Consider the following 20,967-nt stretch of genomic DNA (forward strand, 5'->3'; position numbering starts at 1 on the left):
AATGACAGATTAATGCCAATTTAGTCAGCATAATGCCTCCTGTCGCTAAAGCTTTTCTGTTGCAGCAGTGCTGATAAGGTCCCTAAAAATCCCAGGTATGTGAACTAGCTTTGCTTACAGCAGCTTTGACCAAAGGATGAAGTTTTGCAGCAGCAGATTTCAGAACTCCTGCATCTAGGCGAAAAGATAAACATTCAACATTTCTCTCAGGAGCTGATCTTTTTTTTGTTTTAATTTTATATATATAAATATACCATAAAGCGTACCATTTCCTTGTTTCAGTACAGAGGTTTCGAACTTCACTAAATAAATGAAATGTAAATGCTACAATTTTATGTTTAAAACAAGTTTTGATGACAGCCTTCCCCTAAGAGCAGGCCTAGAAACTGTTAGCTACATGGAGACAAAAACACCCCCAAAACTTTCTTCTATGCAAGAGCATTCAGGACAGCAGATGTGCCTCAGCTGGAGCTGCTTGCAGGTGTCTGTGAGGTCCTCACATGAATGCTCACTCTCCTTAGTAGAAACTGCTTTATTACTAACCTGAAAGTTTCACATTCAACACGTATCTCCCTTAAATTCATTGTCAAGACCCAGTTTTCCATATTCTGTGTCTGCCTTTGCTGATCCCAAATGGCAAGAGGTATCGTCAGTTGTGGATTTGGGGATCAGGATTGCAGATTGCTGAATTTTCAGACAAAGCCATGTGAAATCAATCACTGTAAACCTAGTAAAAAAGTCAACCTTTGTTTTTGCCCCTTCTCCTTCATGACCTGGTAAATGTTCACAGCATTGAAACAATGAGGCATTGGAGCGCGGGTGCAGGCAATACACCCCACACATGATTTGCCCTTTCATACCTCCTCCCTATCCTGTCTTTGACCTCAACTGGTGACTCCTGGACAGGAGAGGAAGAGCTCCAGGTGAATCCTACCCAACCCATCACAACCACTTTAGTTCAATCTCTACTACGCTTTCGGGTCCTGCGGGTGAATACTCAGTGACTAAGGTAGCAACCTAAAATCTGTCAGTGTGTCTTGCTGCCAAGGGCTTTGCTGTTGCTTCACTCCTTCTCAACGTGTACTTTCCAAAACAGACACGTTAAAACAAAAAAGTCCAAAATGAAATCTTTAAAACGATTATAACACCACAATATCTGTTTAAAACAGTACTGCCCGTGCTCTGGACAACTTGTTAAGAGCAATTCAGCATTCTTATAATTAATCCACAACAAAAGAAGCTATAAGATGCCACAAATGAAGGCATAATTGGCCATACAGAGGCAACACTACCATGAATGTTGTTTGGCAAGGAAAAAAAAAAGCAGATACAGAATTCATCCAAAAACGGGTTCAGAACTGCCCGGCGCTGCTGGGATCACACTGCAGGAGACGGACTATGGATGGATCGCTCTTGGCGCCTCGGATGAACTCCTCCAGAGAGAGCTTTCCTAGAAGAGAAACACGTTTGCTTAGCACATGCGGTGGCTTGCAGCACACATGCCAAGCCTTTGAACAAGCATGGTGGAAGGAAATGGGGAGAGCTCCAGGAAAATCCTTGGGAAAGCAACCCCACAAGGCAAAGCCCTGCCTGCCTGCGCCCTACTGGCTGTGGGTGGTGTGGCTTTGCCTGAGGAGCCGAGGGAGGAGTGGTGGGTTTGAGGGGTAACCCCATGTAGGCAGGACACCCCAGCCACCCAGCACAGGGGCAGAGGCATCTGGAGGGTGCCTACCATCACGGTTGGTGTCCATCTGGCGGAAGATCTTCTCTGTCCTCTTCTCTGGTGTCGACTCATCTTCTGGCATCTTCATTACAGATGAAACCATCTTATAGATTGCCTGTGTGATATGACAGGAGCAAAGACCTGGTCAGAAACACATTATCTTAATGCAGATTACCTCAATGCAGATTATCTCCTGGTGACAGAAATAGGCAGAAAATATCCCAGGAACATCGGCTTAGACCTCCTCTCTGGATGCTGAAGGCAGTCGCGTGGCACCAGGGCATGCAGCTGCCCTCTTCAGTGGGACGCTCATTTATGGAATACTGTGTTTCCTTATTTAGTCATGGTCGAACTTGATCTGGGTTTGGACCGAGGTTACATTTTTCCATATTAAACCAGACTTCAGATGAATTTATCACTTTCACAGCACATTAGGCACTGACAGCTCCCAGAGCCCGGGGGGAACGGTGAGACCGCTGAGGTCTTGTCCCATGCTGTGATGTGTCTCCGTGCTTCAACCACCCAGGCTCTGTCCTCACCACCCTATCCCCCTCACCCTGTCTTTGCTTCTCCCATCTCCTGTCTCTCCCCTCTTGGTCAGCACCCTGCCCACAGTGACTCACTCCTGCATTTGCCACATCTCACAGATAATGAAGAATTGACCAGCAAGGAGGTGGCCTTTTCCTCAGGGATTGGCATGCGTGCACAGCCCAAAACCCCATTCACAATTCATTCCACAGAGAGCAGGTGTCTAATCCCACATGGCACTGGTGCTACCCATAGCTATTCTCTGCACAGACAAATCCATTAGTCACGGATGGTACTAGCTGCCCCTAAATGAGAGGTGCTGTTAATTTTAAACCAAGGATGAGTAGCTGTCTCTGAGCTGGCCATCCAGACGTTGCCTGCACATGTGAGCATGCAGCACCAGTACCCAAGTGCTTTTTTCATCAGATACCGTTGTGGTGCCACACAGCTGTGAGAACAGAAGCAGCCAGATGACTGCAGGGTGGTGGCCTTGGGAGCCTTCTGGCCCCTTCTGGCCCCTTGGCACATCCCAGACAAGGCAGCCTTGCCCTGGGCTGACCAGCTCCTTCTGCTTCCAATCACAGCTCTGGCTGACAGGCACTGCACTGGGCAGTCACTCTGCCCTCCAACGCTGCTCTATAGATGCGGGTAGCTTGCTTTCAAAGACTCAGATTCTTGTCCCCCCCTCAAAACATGGTGCCTGCAGCCATCAGTTGATAACTTAGGGCAGACGTGGTTGCTGTAGGGTATGATTTCTTTAGCTATTTGTTCTCCACTTCCTCCTGATCTTGAAAGGGGGGTCCTTGGTTCAGGTCCAAGATTCCTCATTGGATCTCCCCTATCCACTTTCCCCATTCTTCCTAGCACACTCCCATCATCTGGCCCACAGCCCACAAGGGTTGGCTTCAGGAACATAGCAGCACAAATTCACCAGCTGGAGGATGCTGCTAAGCAGCACAGACATCTACATCCTGACTAGGGAGCATCCACTTCCTTGGCCATCTTGCTGGCTTCTCCTCTGCCAGCAGCTCACCTTTCAGGCTCCTGGCCTTTAAATAACTTGAAGAGTTACACACTGAGAAAGGCATTTTTCTGTTTAATTAATTATTCATGGTTTATGCTCAGCGCAATCAAACATCTGCTCCTCAGTTATGTCACCAACACTGCAACTGGATTTCCTGGTCTGCCCTCTGGTAAGTCTATAGGGCTGGCTATGGATGCAACCAGGGGAATGTAGCAGAACATTTCAGCACAAACAGCTGCTGGCTGAACTGAAAAGTGGTGGGCACTCTTTTAATCATCATCATCACCATCATCATCATCATCACCATCATCATCATCATCATCATCACCATCACTGTTACTGTAATGATTTGCGCTGCAGGAGGCCCAAAGACTCTCAAGAGAATTAAGGTGCTGGAATATTGGGCGGAGTCTCAGTAGAGGCAGGGATGCTGTCCACACAACCCTGATCATCTCATAACCAGGGCAACAGAAGGATGAACATGCAAGCACACGAACATGGGGATGAGGGAGCTGGGAGAGGGAGCCAATAAGGGAAGAAAAAGAGGGTGGACAGTAAGAATTTACACCTTCCTCGTCCTCATCAGCATGCAAGGCTTGTAGGGGTCAGAGCAGAGATGAGGCTTGTAAATCTGCCAATCTTTAGCATCTTAAGCTTTCTGGCTTTTGTCTGGGGTAGGAAGAGAGGTGGAGGGGTCATTCCCTCGCTCTGGGTGAGAGCACGGCAAAGCAGAGAATCTGCATTGAAAGTGTGGGAGGAATGCCCGAACCGGGAGCGCAGGCGTGTTTACCCCGATCAAAGTAACCATAGTAAGAATATGCAGATTTTTAGGACAAAAAAAAGCACTTCAGGATGACTTCATCCTACAGAGTCCTTTTCACAGAGGCGTGTGAAGGGAATAACAGATGAGATATTCTAGGAAAGCCAGATGGGAATAACATAGTAAGCGTTCCTTTCATGCTGAAAATGGTTACTCTGGACAAATTCTTGTGTCCTTACTCAGAAGTTCAGTGGGAAGTTTTCCCAAAGTAAAAGCCAGCTAAAGCCAGCTTAAGAATTTCGAGCCTTGCCCCATATTAATTCAAAGAAGCTACACAGAGCTCTTTATTGCTTGTCTGAAAGAGCAAGCTTTGAAAGGAAGCTGGTTTCATGTGGTAATTACGCGGAGCTGGGCTGTACTAACCCTGGGCTGTAACCTGGTACTGAAAGGCTGCAGGGCCTCCACTCCATGTGGAGTGTGACTCCTCAGCCTTGCAGCACTTGGGCTGAATGAAAGCCGTTGGTGGTATTCAGCAGGAGGAGGTTTGGAGGTTGTCATCTATCAGCCACTAGAGTCAGGGAGACTTTCTGTTGGTAGGGCTCCTCAATGCCGCCAAGACACTGTGCCTCTAGAGCCCTGTGTGCACTGATGGAGTGAGCACAGGCTCCAGCTTCATCTGAACTGGCTGGTTCCCTGCCGAGCTCTCCCCTTGGATTTCCCATCTGCATGTGGATGAGCAGTGAGGGGTGATTTAGGGAAAACCCCACCCCTTTGCCCATGCTCACAGGTTTGGTTTCTAGTCACTAGCTGCCACCCAGAAACCTTTGTTGGGGCTGCACTTTCCTGCTGTAGTTGGCAAAGTGTCAGAGCAACTTACAGTAATGGCAGCAGTGACAGCACAAATTTTCAGTAGATCTTTTTTGCTCTGTTGAAATAAATCTTGACAGCTAAAAATCTCATTAAGTGAATAATCATCCTGAAATAATTGCTTTCCTCTCAACCTCATGAGGATTTTTGACACTGTCTTTACTGAGAGCCCAATCAGCTTCTGCTTCCTCCCATATCAGCTTCTGTTTCTTCCTGGCTTACAAATAAGCTAGCCCAGCAAGTGAAATGTGTGTGCTCTGTCTGTATTAAACTGGAAATGTTATTCTCGTCTCTCAGTTCAGTATTCTTAAGATGCCTTATGACTCCATATGGTGAAAAAACGCATCCTTAGAACAAGGTTTCCATCACTTATTTGAACTCTTATTTTAAGAGACTCACCAAATATGTCCCATTTCAGCAAGGCGAACAAACACAAATATTCTAGCTGGTTTGCAGCTATTTTTGAGTGGACTGGGCTATTTAGATTATAGGTAAACATATGGGAGACATGAAAAGCATTTCTAGAGCAGGAGAATCTGAGAGGGTCTGTGGCGAGGTCTGTCAAGAGGGCAGGCTAGGAAGCATCTTGCTGCAGTACTTGGCAGATGTGCTATGCCTGGTAGGTGGAGCAGTACCCCATGGACCTTCTTTCATTAAGCTCTGCAATCATCAGAGCCTAATCAGCCCACCACTAAAGTCCTTCATGTTATGTGATCCTCCAAAGTGTGCAGCCAGCTCTAAGCAGGGCTGTTTGGAGACTGGTTTAAGGGCATGGACAGGCATGGTGAGTCTGTGACAGGCTATGCAAACATGGTCAACACCATTGCAGGTAAACAGAGTTTAACAGAATGGAGGTGCTTTGCCCTCTGTCCCATTCTTTGCAGAGAAAACAGGCTTCATATGGACCATTCATGTTTATCTCCTTGGCAGCTGACCCATCATTAAGGCTTCTGTGGGATATGAGCCATCTTATCCTATAGTAGCTCTGCTTTTTCAGTGCTGCTGCTGCTACCGCTCTTACCACAAGCGCCTTCTTGCCATGTTGAGCAAGAGTTCAATTGCCAGTATTGCCTGCAGTGGCGTTAGATTAAGCCAGACCATGGGAAAGGCAATGCAAGTGACCCTCAGCATAACAGTGAAAATCACTACAGAGACAGAACTCTCAAAGCACAAAGAAAAGCTGATGGAAAAAGAAGAAAAGCATGCTTTGTCACTATGTTATTTAAGATACAGTAATCCCACAGTAACAGAGGGCAGTATTTTTCTGTGAAACTAAGACTTTTAGATTGATGGTGTTTCTTTTAGCCTTCATTTTGATGTATTGTCTCATGCAAAAATCCCAATGAAAACATAATAAATCCTGCCATACCAATATGCAAATGTATGCTAGATAAGGAACTTGTAATAGGTTCTTCTGAGACATATATCAGGGATATAGCAGAGTTCTGGTTTTCACTATAGAAAGACTGTGATGGCTAAGTGCCTCCAGGAAGACATTTGCTAGAGAATCCTGTCTTTCCAAAAAATAATCATCTTTTGTAAATGAAAGTGATATTTGCTAGCTGTTGTTTTTTTTTTTTTTTGGGGGGGGGGTTGTGGTTTTTTGGTTTTGTTTTTTTTTGTTTTTGTTTTTAGGTCTAATCACTCTATATCAAGGGAACCTCTCGATAAAGCCAGAAAATGTGCTCATCTACTTCAGCTTCACATGTCAACCAAACATGCTTCCAGAGACTACACAACATATCTTATCCCACTGGGAGGAGGTACAGGTGACCAGTGCAATACAGGCACATCACCGTAGCCATAAAAACTGGAAGAAGAGAACAAGATGAGATCAACAAGAACATTGCCTCGGGGGAAGCTCTGTCGCAGAAATGGCAGCTTTGGAAAACTGTTGATGGTCCATGGTACAGAAATCACTGTTGCTCAGGCAAATGAGGCTGTTTCCTTCTACAATTGCTGTTTGTGTGGTCCCTCAGAATGTGGGGTGAGAGTATATGTGAGAAAGCATCACTCAGTTGCAATCTGAAAGAAGGAGAGAGCCAAATCTCCCAAGAGTGCCAGGCTGAGAGCTGTATGCAGTCCAAGCGTTGCTTTGAGCTGGATGTAAAAACTGGCTAAATGTTGCCCTACACTGATCCCTAAGCTTCAGGTTCATTTGATGATGGCATCGTGGCTGTAAAGAACAATGCTACAATTTGGTACCAACACGATTATGAAGAGGAGTCAGAGCATTTCAACCTCTAAACATGCTCATGAGCTGATCGGGGGTAACTGGAACATGCTGCCAGCCTTGCTGCTCCTTGCTTGGCTCCCTAGAGAGAATCCAGCCACTGATGTGTTTATTGTCCTCCCTCTTTGTGAATCTTCTGATCTAGGGGTTTGTGCCGCTGTTCAGCACCAAGGCCTTCTCGGGCTGCTCAACAGCAGCTAGGAGTCCTGTGGTCCTTGGGGCGTCTCCTCCTGAGGAGCAGGAGCTTGCTGGGGTTTGGCTCCTTGTGTTTGCTTTGTACTTTGCTAGTTCTTTTGGGATTCTCTGTTTTCTCAAGAGGAGAAATACAGCTAGAAAAACAATAAATGACAACCTGTTTACCTTACCCAGGGGAGAGGAAGATCTGTGAGGGACAGAGTATCTTCTAATTCAAATATTCCATGGGGCTTGTTATGGCACAGAGGCACGGAGGTCTCTGCATCTGAACGCTATCTCCTCTTCTACTCAGACACAGGAATGCAAATCGGAGTAAGTGAAAGACACAACCCTACATTTGCAGCTGAGAATTGTATCTGGTCTTGCTGAACCAGAGCAAGTGCTGTTGTTGGCTGCTGTTTGGAGGACATGAGAAGAGCCCTGGTAGAAAGACAAGGGCACCTGGTAGAAAGACAAGCCCAAGGTAGAAAGACAATGGAGTAGGCTGACTCCATATGCGCAGTTTGCCATCACAGCCTGTAATTTGTGGGCACTCCTTTCCCTTGACTTCCAGCACAAATAGAAGTCTGAATAATACACTGCACTGTTAGCACTTCAGAATTTCCGTGGAAAGAAAGGATCTTGATAACAGGCTCTTTTTTTTTTTATTTTTTAACAGGGCTGCACTATACAGCTTCAAGCTGTGTAAATACACTGCCATATCAAAAATGTTCTAAAGCTTTCAGTGGAGTGATGTGCCTCAAGGGTAAAAACATGTTAGGGGAAGCCAAAATGAGGTGAGACTCCTACTAGCACCACAAGAAAATACATCTTGAGAAGCTGTGTATGGAATCATTGTCTACCCAGATAAGGTTTATCTATCCTGGCACTTAATACAAAGACACAAGTATGATACTAAGTATGTAGACCTTACTGGAATTAGGCAGACAGACACCTTTTAAAATATGTGAGCTGGTTCTTCATAACAGCATGAGCTCAAATTATATTTGTTTCTTACTGTGTAAGGCACCTGCTTTCCTTAAAAGTACCACCTGGTTGACCTAGGATATCTATTTGGTCCAAATGTAATTAAATGTAATTAATTGTCAGTGATTTCCCAGAGGACAGAATCACATTTATCATCAGGTTAGTTGCTGTGCTCTAGCCCAGCACAGCTCCCAAGGGACAACTTCCCAGCGTGTTGCTCAGGAAGGACTTGCAATGGATACCAAATGCTGTAGTTTGAATTGTGAGATGATCTTTGCCAAGTGAAATAACATTTTATATTCAAGCAGTTATAACCAAGATCATAAACCCCCAAATGTTGCCAGAGTTTTTGTTCAGTGTCTCACTGCAACATTACTCCATAATTTGCTTGCAAGGAGGGAGGCCAAGAGGTGCCTCTAAGCAGCACATACCTGCACGATTTCCAGCATCTCTGACTTACTGATGTAGCCATTCCCGTCCAGGTCGTACATGCTGAATGCCCACTTCAGCTTTTGCTCCAGTTTCCCTCTTGACGTTACGCTCAAGGCTATGATGAATTCTCTGAAATCTATTGTTCCATCTCCATTGGCGTCAAAAGTGCGGAATACGTGTTCCGCAAACTTAGAAGCGTCCCCATAAGGGAAAAAGTTCCCATATATTTTTTTAAACTCCTCCATAGATAAATGCCCACTTGGACAGTCTCTCAAGAAGCCTTTGTACCACTCCTGGATCTCGTGTTCTGTAAAGTCTGTACTTTCTAGCAAATCCTGCATGACTTCAGGGCGTAGTTTGCTGTTTTGCTTTCCCATATTGGTGTCAAAATGTTACCTGCAGAGGAAAAAAACCCACATATGAATTGGTATTTTAATTATTAATAATTAATAACTATTAGCCTGGAGGCTGTAGAAAAGCAGTGTGCTGGATTCTGAGGTTTCTGATGATAGATCACTCTTGGGAATGGATCGAAACTTTGGGCAGCATCCACCACTACGTGTATACTGTAAGAAAACTCACAAGCCTTAAATGCATGTTGATTGGATTGTCTTTTCATGGTCTGGAAAACTGTAATTACATTGAATTGTTTGCCAGCCTACTTTGCCTTTGAAGTCACTAGCTAAGCAACGGATGCTGCAAGGTGCTGCTCACCAGTAGCTTTGTGCTGCAGCATACCCTCCATCCCCGTCACCCCTCCGAAGGATCTGACCTGAATGAGGTACATTTATTTGTACCTCTGGTGGAAACCAGGTTGCTACAAAGGGCTATGTTCAGTTGGTCTTACTCCAAAATAGGCTCATGGAGTAACTGCAGTGTACGCCAAAACCAAAGAGCTCGAAAGCCCTTCTAGATAAATCTTTATAGCCAGAATCAAACAGAGCAACCCAGAAGCTGCCTCTCGTTTGGTAAAGACAAATTTCAATTTTAATTCAAAATGCAGATAAAATCTAAAAAGATTTAACCAAAGATGGATTCCCTTCCCCTAAACTATTACTGTGGGGTTTTATTCTCCTTTCAGCCAGAAATTGGATCTATTACTAAGTAACAGTAACCTGGGTGGTCACAGGTCTTTGAAAAAAAACAAAAAAACCCAAACAAACACCTCTTAAAAAAAAAAAAAAGAAAAAAAAAAGAGGAGAAAAAAAAGTACCCAGACAATAAAACTGGCAATTCATTTCCCTTAAATGAACCATTAAGGAATACTATTGGATACTGCGTATGTTAAATCACTGTAATTATGTTTTATTTAAGGCAAGTTGCTACATACCACATTGTGCAGCAGATTTACTAATGACTGATGCCCTTTGGGTTTAAGTTTTGGAGCTGGAATGAGTTGGCTCCAAAAGGCAACATCATCAGTTTTACTGGAAGCTTAGCATTATACCCGAATTAGCTATTCTCTATCGACAAACCTGCCTGAGAATTTGTCATGTGAATGACAGTCACAACTAAAATATGATGTATGGATAACTTAAGTAGAACTACAAAATGATTTATACAAGGCTTCCACACTGTTGTCAGAATAGAGTCTCTGGGCCACAGAGATGGATTTATGAACGCTGGTGTGTCTAATGAGCATTCAATAAAATGTCTGTTCTAGACCAAAGTAATACTTTTAAAAATGAAGAATAACACAGTGTCATTACATGTCAGCAGCAGATAGCAAGAAATGTACCACCGTTTGAAGCAAATCTACTGTCTTTCCCCTTTGGAACTGGGAAGAAGAAATTGACGCTCCCCCCGGTTGATGCGATTTTTTTCCTGCGGTGAGAAGCTCCCCTTCTCCGCAGGGTGAATTTGAGCACCTAGAGGACTGTATCCTTAACCTCCTGTGTTCTTGGATCAAAATAACCAAAAAAGTTTCATTTCACACGGGTAAAATGGTGGGATCCATCCTAGATCTTCCTATGTTTTCACAGGATCCACTGGTGGCTGTCTGGTAAAACAGATACCTAGTCTAAACTTGTTGCCTACACAGTTGAAGGACAATAGGCTCTCCTCCTCACAGAGAGGAGGCTGAAAGGGGTGAGAAGTCCCTTCTGATGGGAGCATCTCCATCTCCTGACCATTTCAGGGGTCTGGGTGGCTACCTTGATCCAAATAATGTCTTTTCCTCCAGAGTGACTACAAAAAACTTGGAAAATGGAAGGGGCACCTCAAAGGCAATTTTTTCAATTACCTTTCATCCTTTCATCCCGATCAAAACATATCGTGCAGTTTTTAAGTAACCCAAGCTCTTAATATCTTGAAAATAGCAAAAAATCCCTGTTTTATAGGCCCGGTTCTACAGCTGCCGAGGCAGCTGAAGGTTGTGTTGTCTTCAGCAGGAGCTGGACAGGGTCCATAATAAACAACCTGGGAATTAGCTGAGTGAACGGATTACATTAGGGCAGCCAGACGGGTTTATATCAAGCAAAACAACAAGAGCAGGGTCTGCCAGCAGGATGGAAAAGCAAGTGGACAAATGAAGTAGTCAGGCTTAGCTTAGAGCAGCACCAGTTTAATACAAAACAAACCAGTAAAATCCCCTGAGTAGGTAGCAGCTACCCACACCCACGTGGGCAGCTATTCCATAGCCCCAGGGACTGCACACTTTTCAGACCATTAGAGTAGAAAGGGAAGATCTCTGGCTAATGTACAAGCCAGTTGCGGTAGGAATGAGCTGGCAGTAGTGATATAATCCCTTGCTGCTTTTTAATATCCCAAACATTTGAAAATGCAAAACTCAGCTTTCACACTTCCAGAGTCTTATGGCAAATAAAGCAGTGAAGTGACATGCAGGCAGTGGCCTTTAAGAGGAAGCCAGTAAGAACACGTTCCAGTCCAAAAAATGATGCCTTTATAGCTGCACATGGCTGCAGATGCAACATACTTATACCAAATAATAAAAAAGTAGAGAATAGCAGAAAGCACTGCACTGCAAAACACTGCAGTCAGAAAAAACTGTTCTCCAGGCAGGAGGGTGAGCTAACCTTATCTGACTTGCAGCAAAGGGTTGAAATTCATGCCAGGCAACACAGTCAAAACCAATAGGATTATTTCTGAGTCCACTTGTGATGAATTTGTATCATGTTCTTTGCCCTCTAGATTGTTCCTTATTAATAGCTGGTGTTCTAGGAACTGTAACAGTGGGATTTATTGTGCCCATTCTATCAACAAAGAGCAAAATGCTTTTGCAGTCCAAGTACAGAAAATCCTTGAAGACACTTGAAGATCCTTATAATCACTTCATACACTGCTGTCTGCCTCTTCAGGATAGATTAGATTACTGGCAGAGTATAGTAAGCTAAGGGAATCTCAACTAACAATGTCAGCAATAAATGAACAGAATGAAATAAAATTCAACGCAATTTCAGGCATCTTTTCACACTTTATCACCTCTGTAGATCTTTAAAATTTCTGATGAATGATTACATGTTAAAAATGCAGCAAGTAAATAGCGAACGCCAACCATGGTGGCAAAGTAAAACATTGACAATACTGAGGAAAAGCTGTTGGAGGTATACAAAACAAAGACAAAGTAAGTGTTTAATGATTATGTTTAATTGCATTTCTACAATTTCTTCTCTGATACAGTGGTGTTACACATAACATACATGAAGGGCTTCCTATATGGGACAACATGGTGTACAAAAATATTAAGGTCTTAATTCTGAAGGCAATATTGTTTAGTAAAAAAATGTTTATGTCTTGAAGGGTTGATACTACTTCAGCCAACAACCATAGACGATCAGAAAGAAAAACATCACTGCTGTGCTGTTGCTCTGGAAAGAATCTCTCTTCCTTGGCTATTGTAGGAAATGTCACAGGTACCACTCCACACAGCAAATACTTAGAGCTTGCCCTAATGAGGCCTAGGTGCGGAGTTATAAGATGAGACTGAAGACAGAGCTATTTGACAGGCTGTGGCAATTCAGCGTCTAAGAGAATAAATAAGTTAAGTAGTGACTGACACCACACTGACTTTCCTGCCGTGCGGTAGGTTGTGTGCAGACAGCAGGACATCAATGCTGTTACACCCCACTCCTCAAACAGGGAGAGCTGACTGGACAGGAAGGTAATGAACAATTATTCTCCCTTGTCAGCACTTTGCTGCTGCTCATTTACAGCTTTTACCTTGATCTGAAACCTCAGGATAAGGCAACCATAAGCAACAGCCTTGCAGGAGCTGGGAAGCTGCAGCAGCCAAGAGCATGCAGCTAACCCATGGCTGTGTGAATGCAATGAAGCATCTAAAAGTATTTCCTTATAAGAAACCAAATGTATTTTTTCTGTTTTCTAACAACACTTTTGCTTTTCAACCTTGAGACTCATCCATTGTCCAGGAAGCTAGGGACCAGGTTAGGGAAGCTAAGGCCCAGTTAGAATTAAACTTGGCTAGGGATGTTAAGAATAACAGGAAGGGATTCGGAACTAATGGACAAGGGTAGAGCAGTTGATGTCATCTACCTGGACATGTGCAAAGCATTCGGCACTGTCCCACATGACATCCTTGTCTCTAAATTAGAGAGACATCAATTTGATTGGTGGACCACTCTGTGGATAAAGAACTGGCTGGATGGCCGCACGCAAAGAGTTGTGGTCAATGGCTCAATGTCTGGCTGGAGACCAGTAACAAGTGGTGTCCCTCAGGGATTGGTGTTGGGACCGGTCTTGTTTGACATCTTCATCGCTGACATGGACAGTGGGATTGAGTGTGCCCTCAGCAACTTTGCCGATGACACCAATCTGTGTGGTCCGGTTGATACGCTGGAGGGAAGGGATGCCGTCCAGAGGGACCTTGACTCACTTGTGAGGTGGGCTGATGCCAACCTTATGAAGTTCAACCATGACAAGTGCAAGGTCCTACACCTGGGTCGGAGCAATCCCAGGCACAGCTACAGACTGGGCAGAGAAGAGATTCAGAGCGGCCCTGCAGAGAAGGACTTGGGGGTGCTGGTCGATGAGAAAATGAACATGAGCCGGCTGCAGTGTGCGCTCGCAGCCCAGAAAGCCAACCGTATCCTGGGCTGCATCAAAAGGAGCGTGACCAGCAGGGCGAAGGAGGTGATCCTGCCCCTCTACTCTGCTCTTGTGAGACCTCACCTGGAGTATTGTGTGCAGTTCTGGTGTCCTCAACATAAAAAGGACATGGAACTGTTGGAACAAGTCCAGAGGAGGGCCACGAGGATGATCAGGGGACTGGAGCACCTCCCATATGAAGATAAGTTGAGGATGTTGGGGCTGTTCAGCCTGGAGAAGAGAAGGCTGCGTGGAGACCTCATAGCAGCCTTCCAGTATCTGAAGGGGGCCTGTAGGGATGCTGGGGAGGGTCTCTTCGTCAGGGACTGTAGTGACAGGACAAGGGGTAACGGGTTAAAACTTAAACAGGGGAAGTTTAAATTGGATATAAGGAGGAAATTCTTTCCTGTTAGGGTGGTGAGGCACTGGAATGGGTTGCCCAGGGTAATTGTGAATGCTCCATCCCTGGCGGTGTTCAAGGCCAGAGACAGAGCCTTGGGTGACACAGTTTAGTGTGCAGTGTCCCTGCCCATGGCAGGGGGTTGGAACCTGATGATCTTAAGGTCCTTTCCAACCCTAACTATTCTATGATTCTATGATTCTATACAAAGACAACTCCCCCACCCCCTTTTCCTTTTTGATTTGATTGAGATCAGTCTGCCAAAGACAAAATGTCTTAATTTTGATCTAGGCTTAAATCTGAAGGAAAATCCTGTGCTGAGAAAAAGTATAATGAGAAAGGGACACTTTAGAGCAAAACAGAAATACTGCTCTAAAAGTGGAGAATTTAGAATATCAGGTACTTTGTACCTTCCAAGACACAAAACACCTGGAAGGTATAAAGAATCAGTTTAAAGACAAATCCTGTCTGATATATCTCCAGCGGGGACAGTAAGGTAATCACACCATAGGCTTGGCTACAGAGACCAACTGTGTAAAAATAAAGGCAGATCAGTGATCTCTGATGCACCCCAGCACCGGGAAACTCATGATCATGCACTGAACTCCTCACAAGCACATTGGGCAGAGCTCTCTTCTTCGCATTGCTGTGATTTTGCTTTTCTGATATTCATAACCTCAGAGCCACCTCTGGTGCTGCTCTTCACTTTCCCACTGGAAATTCCAGTGCCAGCACAGGATTCCACTTGTGGGAAAAAGCTCTTTTGGTTACAGCAGCAGCAGTGCTGGGAAGAATAATTGTGAAGCACAAGTGCTACCTGGTCGAGATTGTTTCTTCTTGGTCCCACAGAAAACTGCCACAGGTTCTTGGAAGCAGCTGCTGTGTTTCCTTGGGGCCGTTTCTTGTCTGTTTTCACATGTTCATTTGAGTAACCAGTGTGGTAATGCTTGCCAAAAAAAGGCTTTTATTTAATTATTTAAAACCCAGCATCTTGGAACGTATTTCTGAAAGAAATCCAAACTTATTAAAAATCACAGAGAGACTTAGCAAGGGAATGAATACATGCGGAATAAAATCTTGAGCCTTGCCATCCCCGTTTAATCTGCTTATATTGGCAAGGAGCAGGAAATGGATAAAATTCATGAGCAAGATTAATTAAAAAAATCTGACACTGTTACCAATACTCATGAGAAACAGCAGTAAACAGATCTGCAGGGCAGGGTAACAAGTACGCAAGGCCTGAGACGTTTACTATGGAGTAAAACTTCTGGCTAAAATTATACCTGATGTTAAAGAACAGGAAGGAAGAACAATGAAGAAATGAAGAGGGAAAAAATAGAGCAGAAGGTGTGGATGGGATCATAATTCAGTATTTATGCTTTGTCATTAGAAGCATTAGGCATTAGGGGACACATGGCATCCAGGCACCCACTGGTACTGCGTAACCTATTTGTCACAATAAATTTCACTCGTGTTGTATTAGGCTCCTAGTGTGATTCCAGGATCCTGATATTTTCAGCTCTGCAAGTCACTGTTTTGTGTCACCTTTCTACTCCTCTAGCCCCCTTACTGGGGATTCTTTCCCTACAAAAGGTGCCTCTAAGTGCTCCTTTGACAGTGTTTGCTCTGGGCTTTCCTGCTACAGCCCCCAGGAGAAACTCAAGGCAGGAAATAGAAGTAAAAAACCTTCATAGCTCTGTTTTAGCTGAGGTGGGCAGCCCAAGCAGGAGCAGCTGCACAGAGTTCATGTGTTTTGAACTTGGAGGCACTTACGGATATCGAACATCAAAAGCCCAAGCTCTTATCCCTTTGGATTTGCCCTGGCAGAGAAATGCTACAGCTGCTCCATGCTGTCTCCTGTTTCTCTTTATCATAATTCCTTTGTGCATTTTAGCAATGAGGGCTGGCGTGGGGGTGGAGGAGGGAGAAGCAGCAGAAAGCCCCTGTCAGTAAATGCTAGTACATTACCATCAGGATCTTCAGCATCAATGGGTAAACCAGGTAACAGCCTAGTGCTTATCACATTACTCTCAGCAATGCCCACGGTCTTGGCTGGAATTGTGAGACTAGGAAGTGGTGTTTCAGCCTTGAGCAGCAAAAGAGGCCCACACCTCCTTACCTCTGCATTGGTTTCAGCATCATTTGGGCTTCCAGACAAGGTCTCTGTTTCCAAGTGTTTCCTGTAAGGCTGAGTGTGTGGTATGAGAAAACACAGTCAGTGTTCCCAAGTCCTACAGTGACTCTCCAAGGTGTAAGTGGGTGTAAATGGGAGCTTTGTGCTCCTCAGTGCATACGGAGGGGAGCCTGGCCCTCTTTGGAAAGTGATGACCACAAACCTATGAGCAGCGTGACAAAAGATGCATTAAGCATTGGTCAGTCATTCCCCAGGGCTGGCCAGCAAAGGCTTCACCCACCCAGAACAGCTTGAAAGTAACGTGTTCTCTGCTAAATGAGAAGTAAGGAACAGAAAACAGGAACCAGACAAAAGGGGGAAACCTCACACAGCTTTGGTGAAGCCCTCTTCCCACACTCCCAAGGGTCTCACCAGTTAATTTAATTTATTGCTCATTCTTGAAGCAATCACAATAAAAATCATGTCAATATTCACGTGCTTTTCTGTTCATAATAGGTTTTTTGTGAAGAGTTAGGAGCAACAGTTTACCACAGGCTTTGTAAGAAAAAACTTTTGTTTGTTAATCCTGAGTAGAACCATCGAAGTCTTTAAAATAAGTAACTCTTTGTCTTGGCTGACTTCAGATGACTCTTTTGGGAATTAGATATATATTTATACATTTGATTTCTTCAAACTCTATGGAAATAATATTTTTGTAACACTACATTTGCCTTTGCCTAATTTTGTATGATAAAGGGCAAGAGGGGCTTTGCTAACAGCATACATTAGGACATCCACCCTCAGGAGGCAGCTTTTCCAGATTTTACCGCTTTGGACTGCTTCACTAAGCACAGGACATTCGTAGTATTTATAAACATGGGTGTTAAGCTAACAGCAGGGGAGCTGGCAAAGTCTCTCAGCCCCTTTCCAGCTGGGGGTGACTTTTATCTAGCGGCATCCTTTCAAAAGGAGACCATATTTCAAGATCCAAATGACAGACATTTTCTGCAGTTACTGTGTCTCCTATCATGACAGCAGCTTGTGAGCCTTAAGTCTCTTTGTTTAACCATCCCTTTCTGGACCACATTTCTTAAAATGCTCAAGGATCCATTTCCCAAGTCCTCAGTACGCACAGTTAAACTCAGGCTTCTCAAAAGAGGCTCGTCTTCCTTTTGGGCACCTGTGTAACAGGCAGCTTTTCAAAAAGCATCTGCAGCCGGTAAACTGAGACCTCCCAGAAAATAGCAGCACTTATTTTGGTACTTAGCGAGGGCCTGAGCACTTTAGAAAAGCCAGCCTTCCTACACACCTGTGTCACTGCAATCTGTCTTTATCCTGATACCCACATCTCCAGCCATGTCAAACTCGGTTTATTCTCCTTTCTTCTGAAGTGCTTCTCTCCTTTGTGTAAGGCACTCATTGGTAGTAATGTAATCTTCCCCAATGCACCCAAGCACAGCAGTCGTCAAACTCATCTAGCAGCAACTTTATCAGGCTTCTAATCTGTCCTACATCTTGTTTGGTCCTTTTATGTAACCATATATGCAACACCTTGGTGGAGAGTAGTGGAAACTCAAGCAGAAAGCTACTGTTGCACAAAGTAACACAAGAAGCTGATGTGAATTCATGATCTGGATTTTTTTTATCTTTGTAAATAAATAGCATGTGACTCCCAAAGAGTGATATTTGTGCTTACTCTACCCTTAAAAAAATGGTGAACAGATGGTCTTCTATCCCACAGCAGAGAATTAGTGTTGACAGATAAAATAAAAGCATGATACTGGAAAAAATGGAGCCATTAACAGGCAAACTAGGTAATTTTAACAATGCTCTTGTGATGGGAAAAGGAATGATAGTGGAGATTCCTACCTGTAAAGTAACTGTGGGCTTTTGTTCCATATTGAAGAAATCTAGCGGAACATTCTCTGGGAAAGTAGGCAACAGGAGAGTGGGAGGGCCTGGCTGCCAGGGCCAGAGTTTTGCTAGGGAGATGGAAACAAGATGCACTGAAATAATGTCAGAGTTTACAAGTTCATGAAGATGAAGGTCCACGCCAGGGATGATTTGTCCAGCACTCAGCACTGTTGAGTGCGCCTGAACACAAGGGGTCGAATGTAAGAGATGATATGGTTACCTAAAGAAATTTTGTGAGTTGTAGGAATTTTTTAAATCAGTTTTCAAAGAAGTTTCTAAACCACAGATAAAAGTGTTAATCTTCTCTCTGTGCATGTCTTATTTCTCAGGTTCTTTACGTACTGGAACTTACAACATGAGCCTGAATTACTGGCACTGGAAGAATAGCACTGGGTGAACGTTTTTTGAGTAGAACCCATTTCCATCAGGTAATGCAGCTTAGCTGAAATCAAAATGTTTTGTGGAAATGGAAAACAAATTCAGGGAAAATGTTAGGATTTATAACCTCAACTTCATCTTTTCCTTTTAATAAAGCAAAAAGTTTCAATGTGACTTTATCTTTTTATTAATTTTGTTTTGGCGTTTATATTGGATGTTAATTTTAGCATTACAGTGGTTTTGACATTATTGACAAATTCATTGCCAATGAAGTGAAACCACTTGGTGTTTCCAGATCATTTTTACTTCCATTCCACTGGGAAATTTCGATGTTTTGTTCCAATTTGCAGTGAAAATAAATATAAATGTCAAAATTTCCTTTGGAATGGGAATTTCTGATTCTAACCAGCTCTAATCAACAACAAAAGCCATCTGCTTTGTATTAATGACTTAGGGCAACATGTAACGCTGCAGAACAGGGTAATATTCTAGTGTTCAGCATTGCTTATGGAAGCCAGCGACATATGGCAAGTTCCTCGCTCCTAGTTGTCTAGGGAAGTTTGATGCTATCCACTTCTATTTTATTCTTCATGCTGTCTTGCCAAATTCACAGAATTCATCATTCAAACCCAAGATTTTCCTGCGAATGTATGAGGAAACATCCTCCCAGTGACATATGGCACAGCCTACAGCCCCTACGTCTGAAGGGAACCTGTAATTCCCAAATTACAGTGCAGTAAGCTACTTTCATTTTACAAAGGTTTTTAATTGAGAATTTAAATGTTCCATGTTAAATGTCTGTTTTTGAACATTCATAGGAAGATAAATCTATTTGTTTTCAAAAGATAACTGCATCCAGACGAGTCGTAATTTGAACTGTATTTGAGAAGTCATATTGACATGCAGGACTTCAGCACCAACAAGCTAAAGTAACCTTTTAATTCTGGTTTAAATCTGTTTTTAATTCTGGTGTAAGACAGTGTCTTTGTTATTTTTCCTAAAAACTTTTCTCTGTTTTCACAGATGCAGTCCTCATGCTGCAGGTAAGGTGCAGGAAAACCACATGTCCCCAGACTGGTCCAGCGATCCAGTTTGCTTTGCTAAGCTCAGCCAGGGACCCCAGTTGAGGCACTTTGCTCTGCCCCCTGAAAAGTTTCCTGTGGACAAGAATGCAGTTACCTTTGGTGAGGACAGTATCTCCTCTTCTTCTTAACAACCTGATGATTACTCAAGCCACCTCAGGGTACCTGCTTCTCTCCACTCTATGTGGGCAGCTGACCTGGGAGGGCTGGGTCTCGGAGTGTGTATCAGGTGTTTAATGTGGAGATGCTGCTTTCTGTTCACTCTGAGCACAATTTCTGTACTAACCTGATAGGAAACTTCAGTACAATATTATCTACAAGGTTACTGGAAGAAGATTCTGACTTGTACTCATTTTGAAAGTCAGAATGACATCCAGTCCTGACAGCCCGCCATGAAAAACACAGCCCCGTGTCTTACCCGGCTGCTATTTCATGCATAACACAGTGTGCTGCCTGATTTTAGAAATTACTCAACAGGAATGAATTTGGGAGTTTGAACAACATGGTAAAGGTCGGTAAGCAAACTCCCTTAAGAGGCATAGAAAAACATTTTACAAATTAAGTGCAAAAATAATTTGCTGGGCTTCTCTGTCCATCTCTCACACACACATATAAACAAATGCTTGAATAATCTTTATGTTCTTACTACTACTCAAATGTAGATAGAAGGCACTCATATAAACAATACTGTTTTACAAAGGAAGCTTTGTAATGGCATCTATCATATAGCCATAATAGAGATTGTAGTAAAAAACCTAAATTGCTTGCACAAAGTCAACAGAAACGGTTGACATGTTCATACCATTACACAGACTGCAATGAGAAACACTGTACAAAGCCTACGACTGAACCTAGACTGGAAAATCTTAATTATCAGCTTGAAAACTTTTCTGCCATCACAAAGCATTTTGTGTAAATTCAATTAAGATGAACTCCTCCACAAATTAAAGGGTTAACAGCATTTCTGCCTTCGCTATTAACATCTGAGGAGGAGGTAAACAAAGCTCATCAGACAACTGTTTTCAGACAAACAATTATTTTCTCGTATGAACACCAATTTGTTTTATTGCTGTAGAAAAGTAGATGTGGCAGAACCAGAAATCTTCCAAAGTTACATTTTAGGAAAACCAGCTTTTATCCAACATGGAATAAAATACCACTTTTCACCACTTCCTAATGACTCTAAATAAATAGAAATGCTAATTCTGTTATATTTTTAGGCCAGGTTACTTTTGCCTCTTTGCTGTTCTCCAGATGTCAGTTTCTCTGAGACTTGTTGTATATGACT

At 43.5% G+C, this 20,967-nt stretch overlaps 1 protein-coding gene across 2 annotated transcripts in view; it reads right to left on the reverse strand.

Moving 5' to 3' along the window:
* Positions 1-214: 214 nt before the first annotated feature.
* NCALD (neurocalcin delta) overlaps positions 215-20,967 on the reverse strand; it is a 52,678-nt gene continuing 31,925 nt past the window's right edge. The window contains exons 1-4 of one of the 2 annotated variants that reach the window (XM_065668717.1): positions 16,312-16,389; positions 8,728-9,124; positions 1,733-1,838; positions 215-1,450 (exon numbers count right to left, since the gene is read on the reverse strand). In XM_065668717.1, the coding sequence (XP_065524789.1) occupies positions 1,353-1,450; positions 1,733-1,838; positions 8,728-9,105 (582 nt within the window). In that variant the 5' untranslated portion in view covers positions 9,106-9,124; positions 16,312-16,389 and the 3' untranslated portion in view covers positions 215-1,352. Of the gene's footprint in view, positions 1,451-1,732; positions 1,839-8,727; positions 9,125-16,311; positions 16,390-20,967 lie in introns of those variants that run through there. The other variant, XM_065668716.1, reaches the window with a different exon arrangement.

The sequence above is a fragment of the Lathamus discolor genome, chromosome 2, assembly GCF_037157495.1.
Source record: "Lathamus discolor isolate bLatDis1 chromosome 2, bLatDis1.hap1, whole genome shotgun sequence".
NCBI classification, from domain to species: domain Eukaryota; kingdom Metazoa; phylum Chordata; class Aves; order Psittaciformes; family Psittacidae; genus Lathamus; species Lathamus discolor.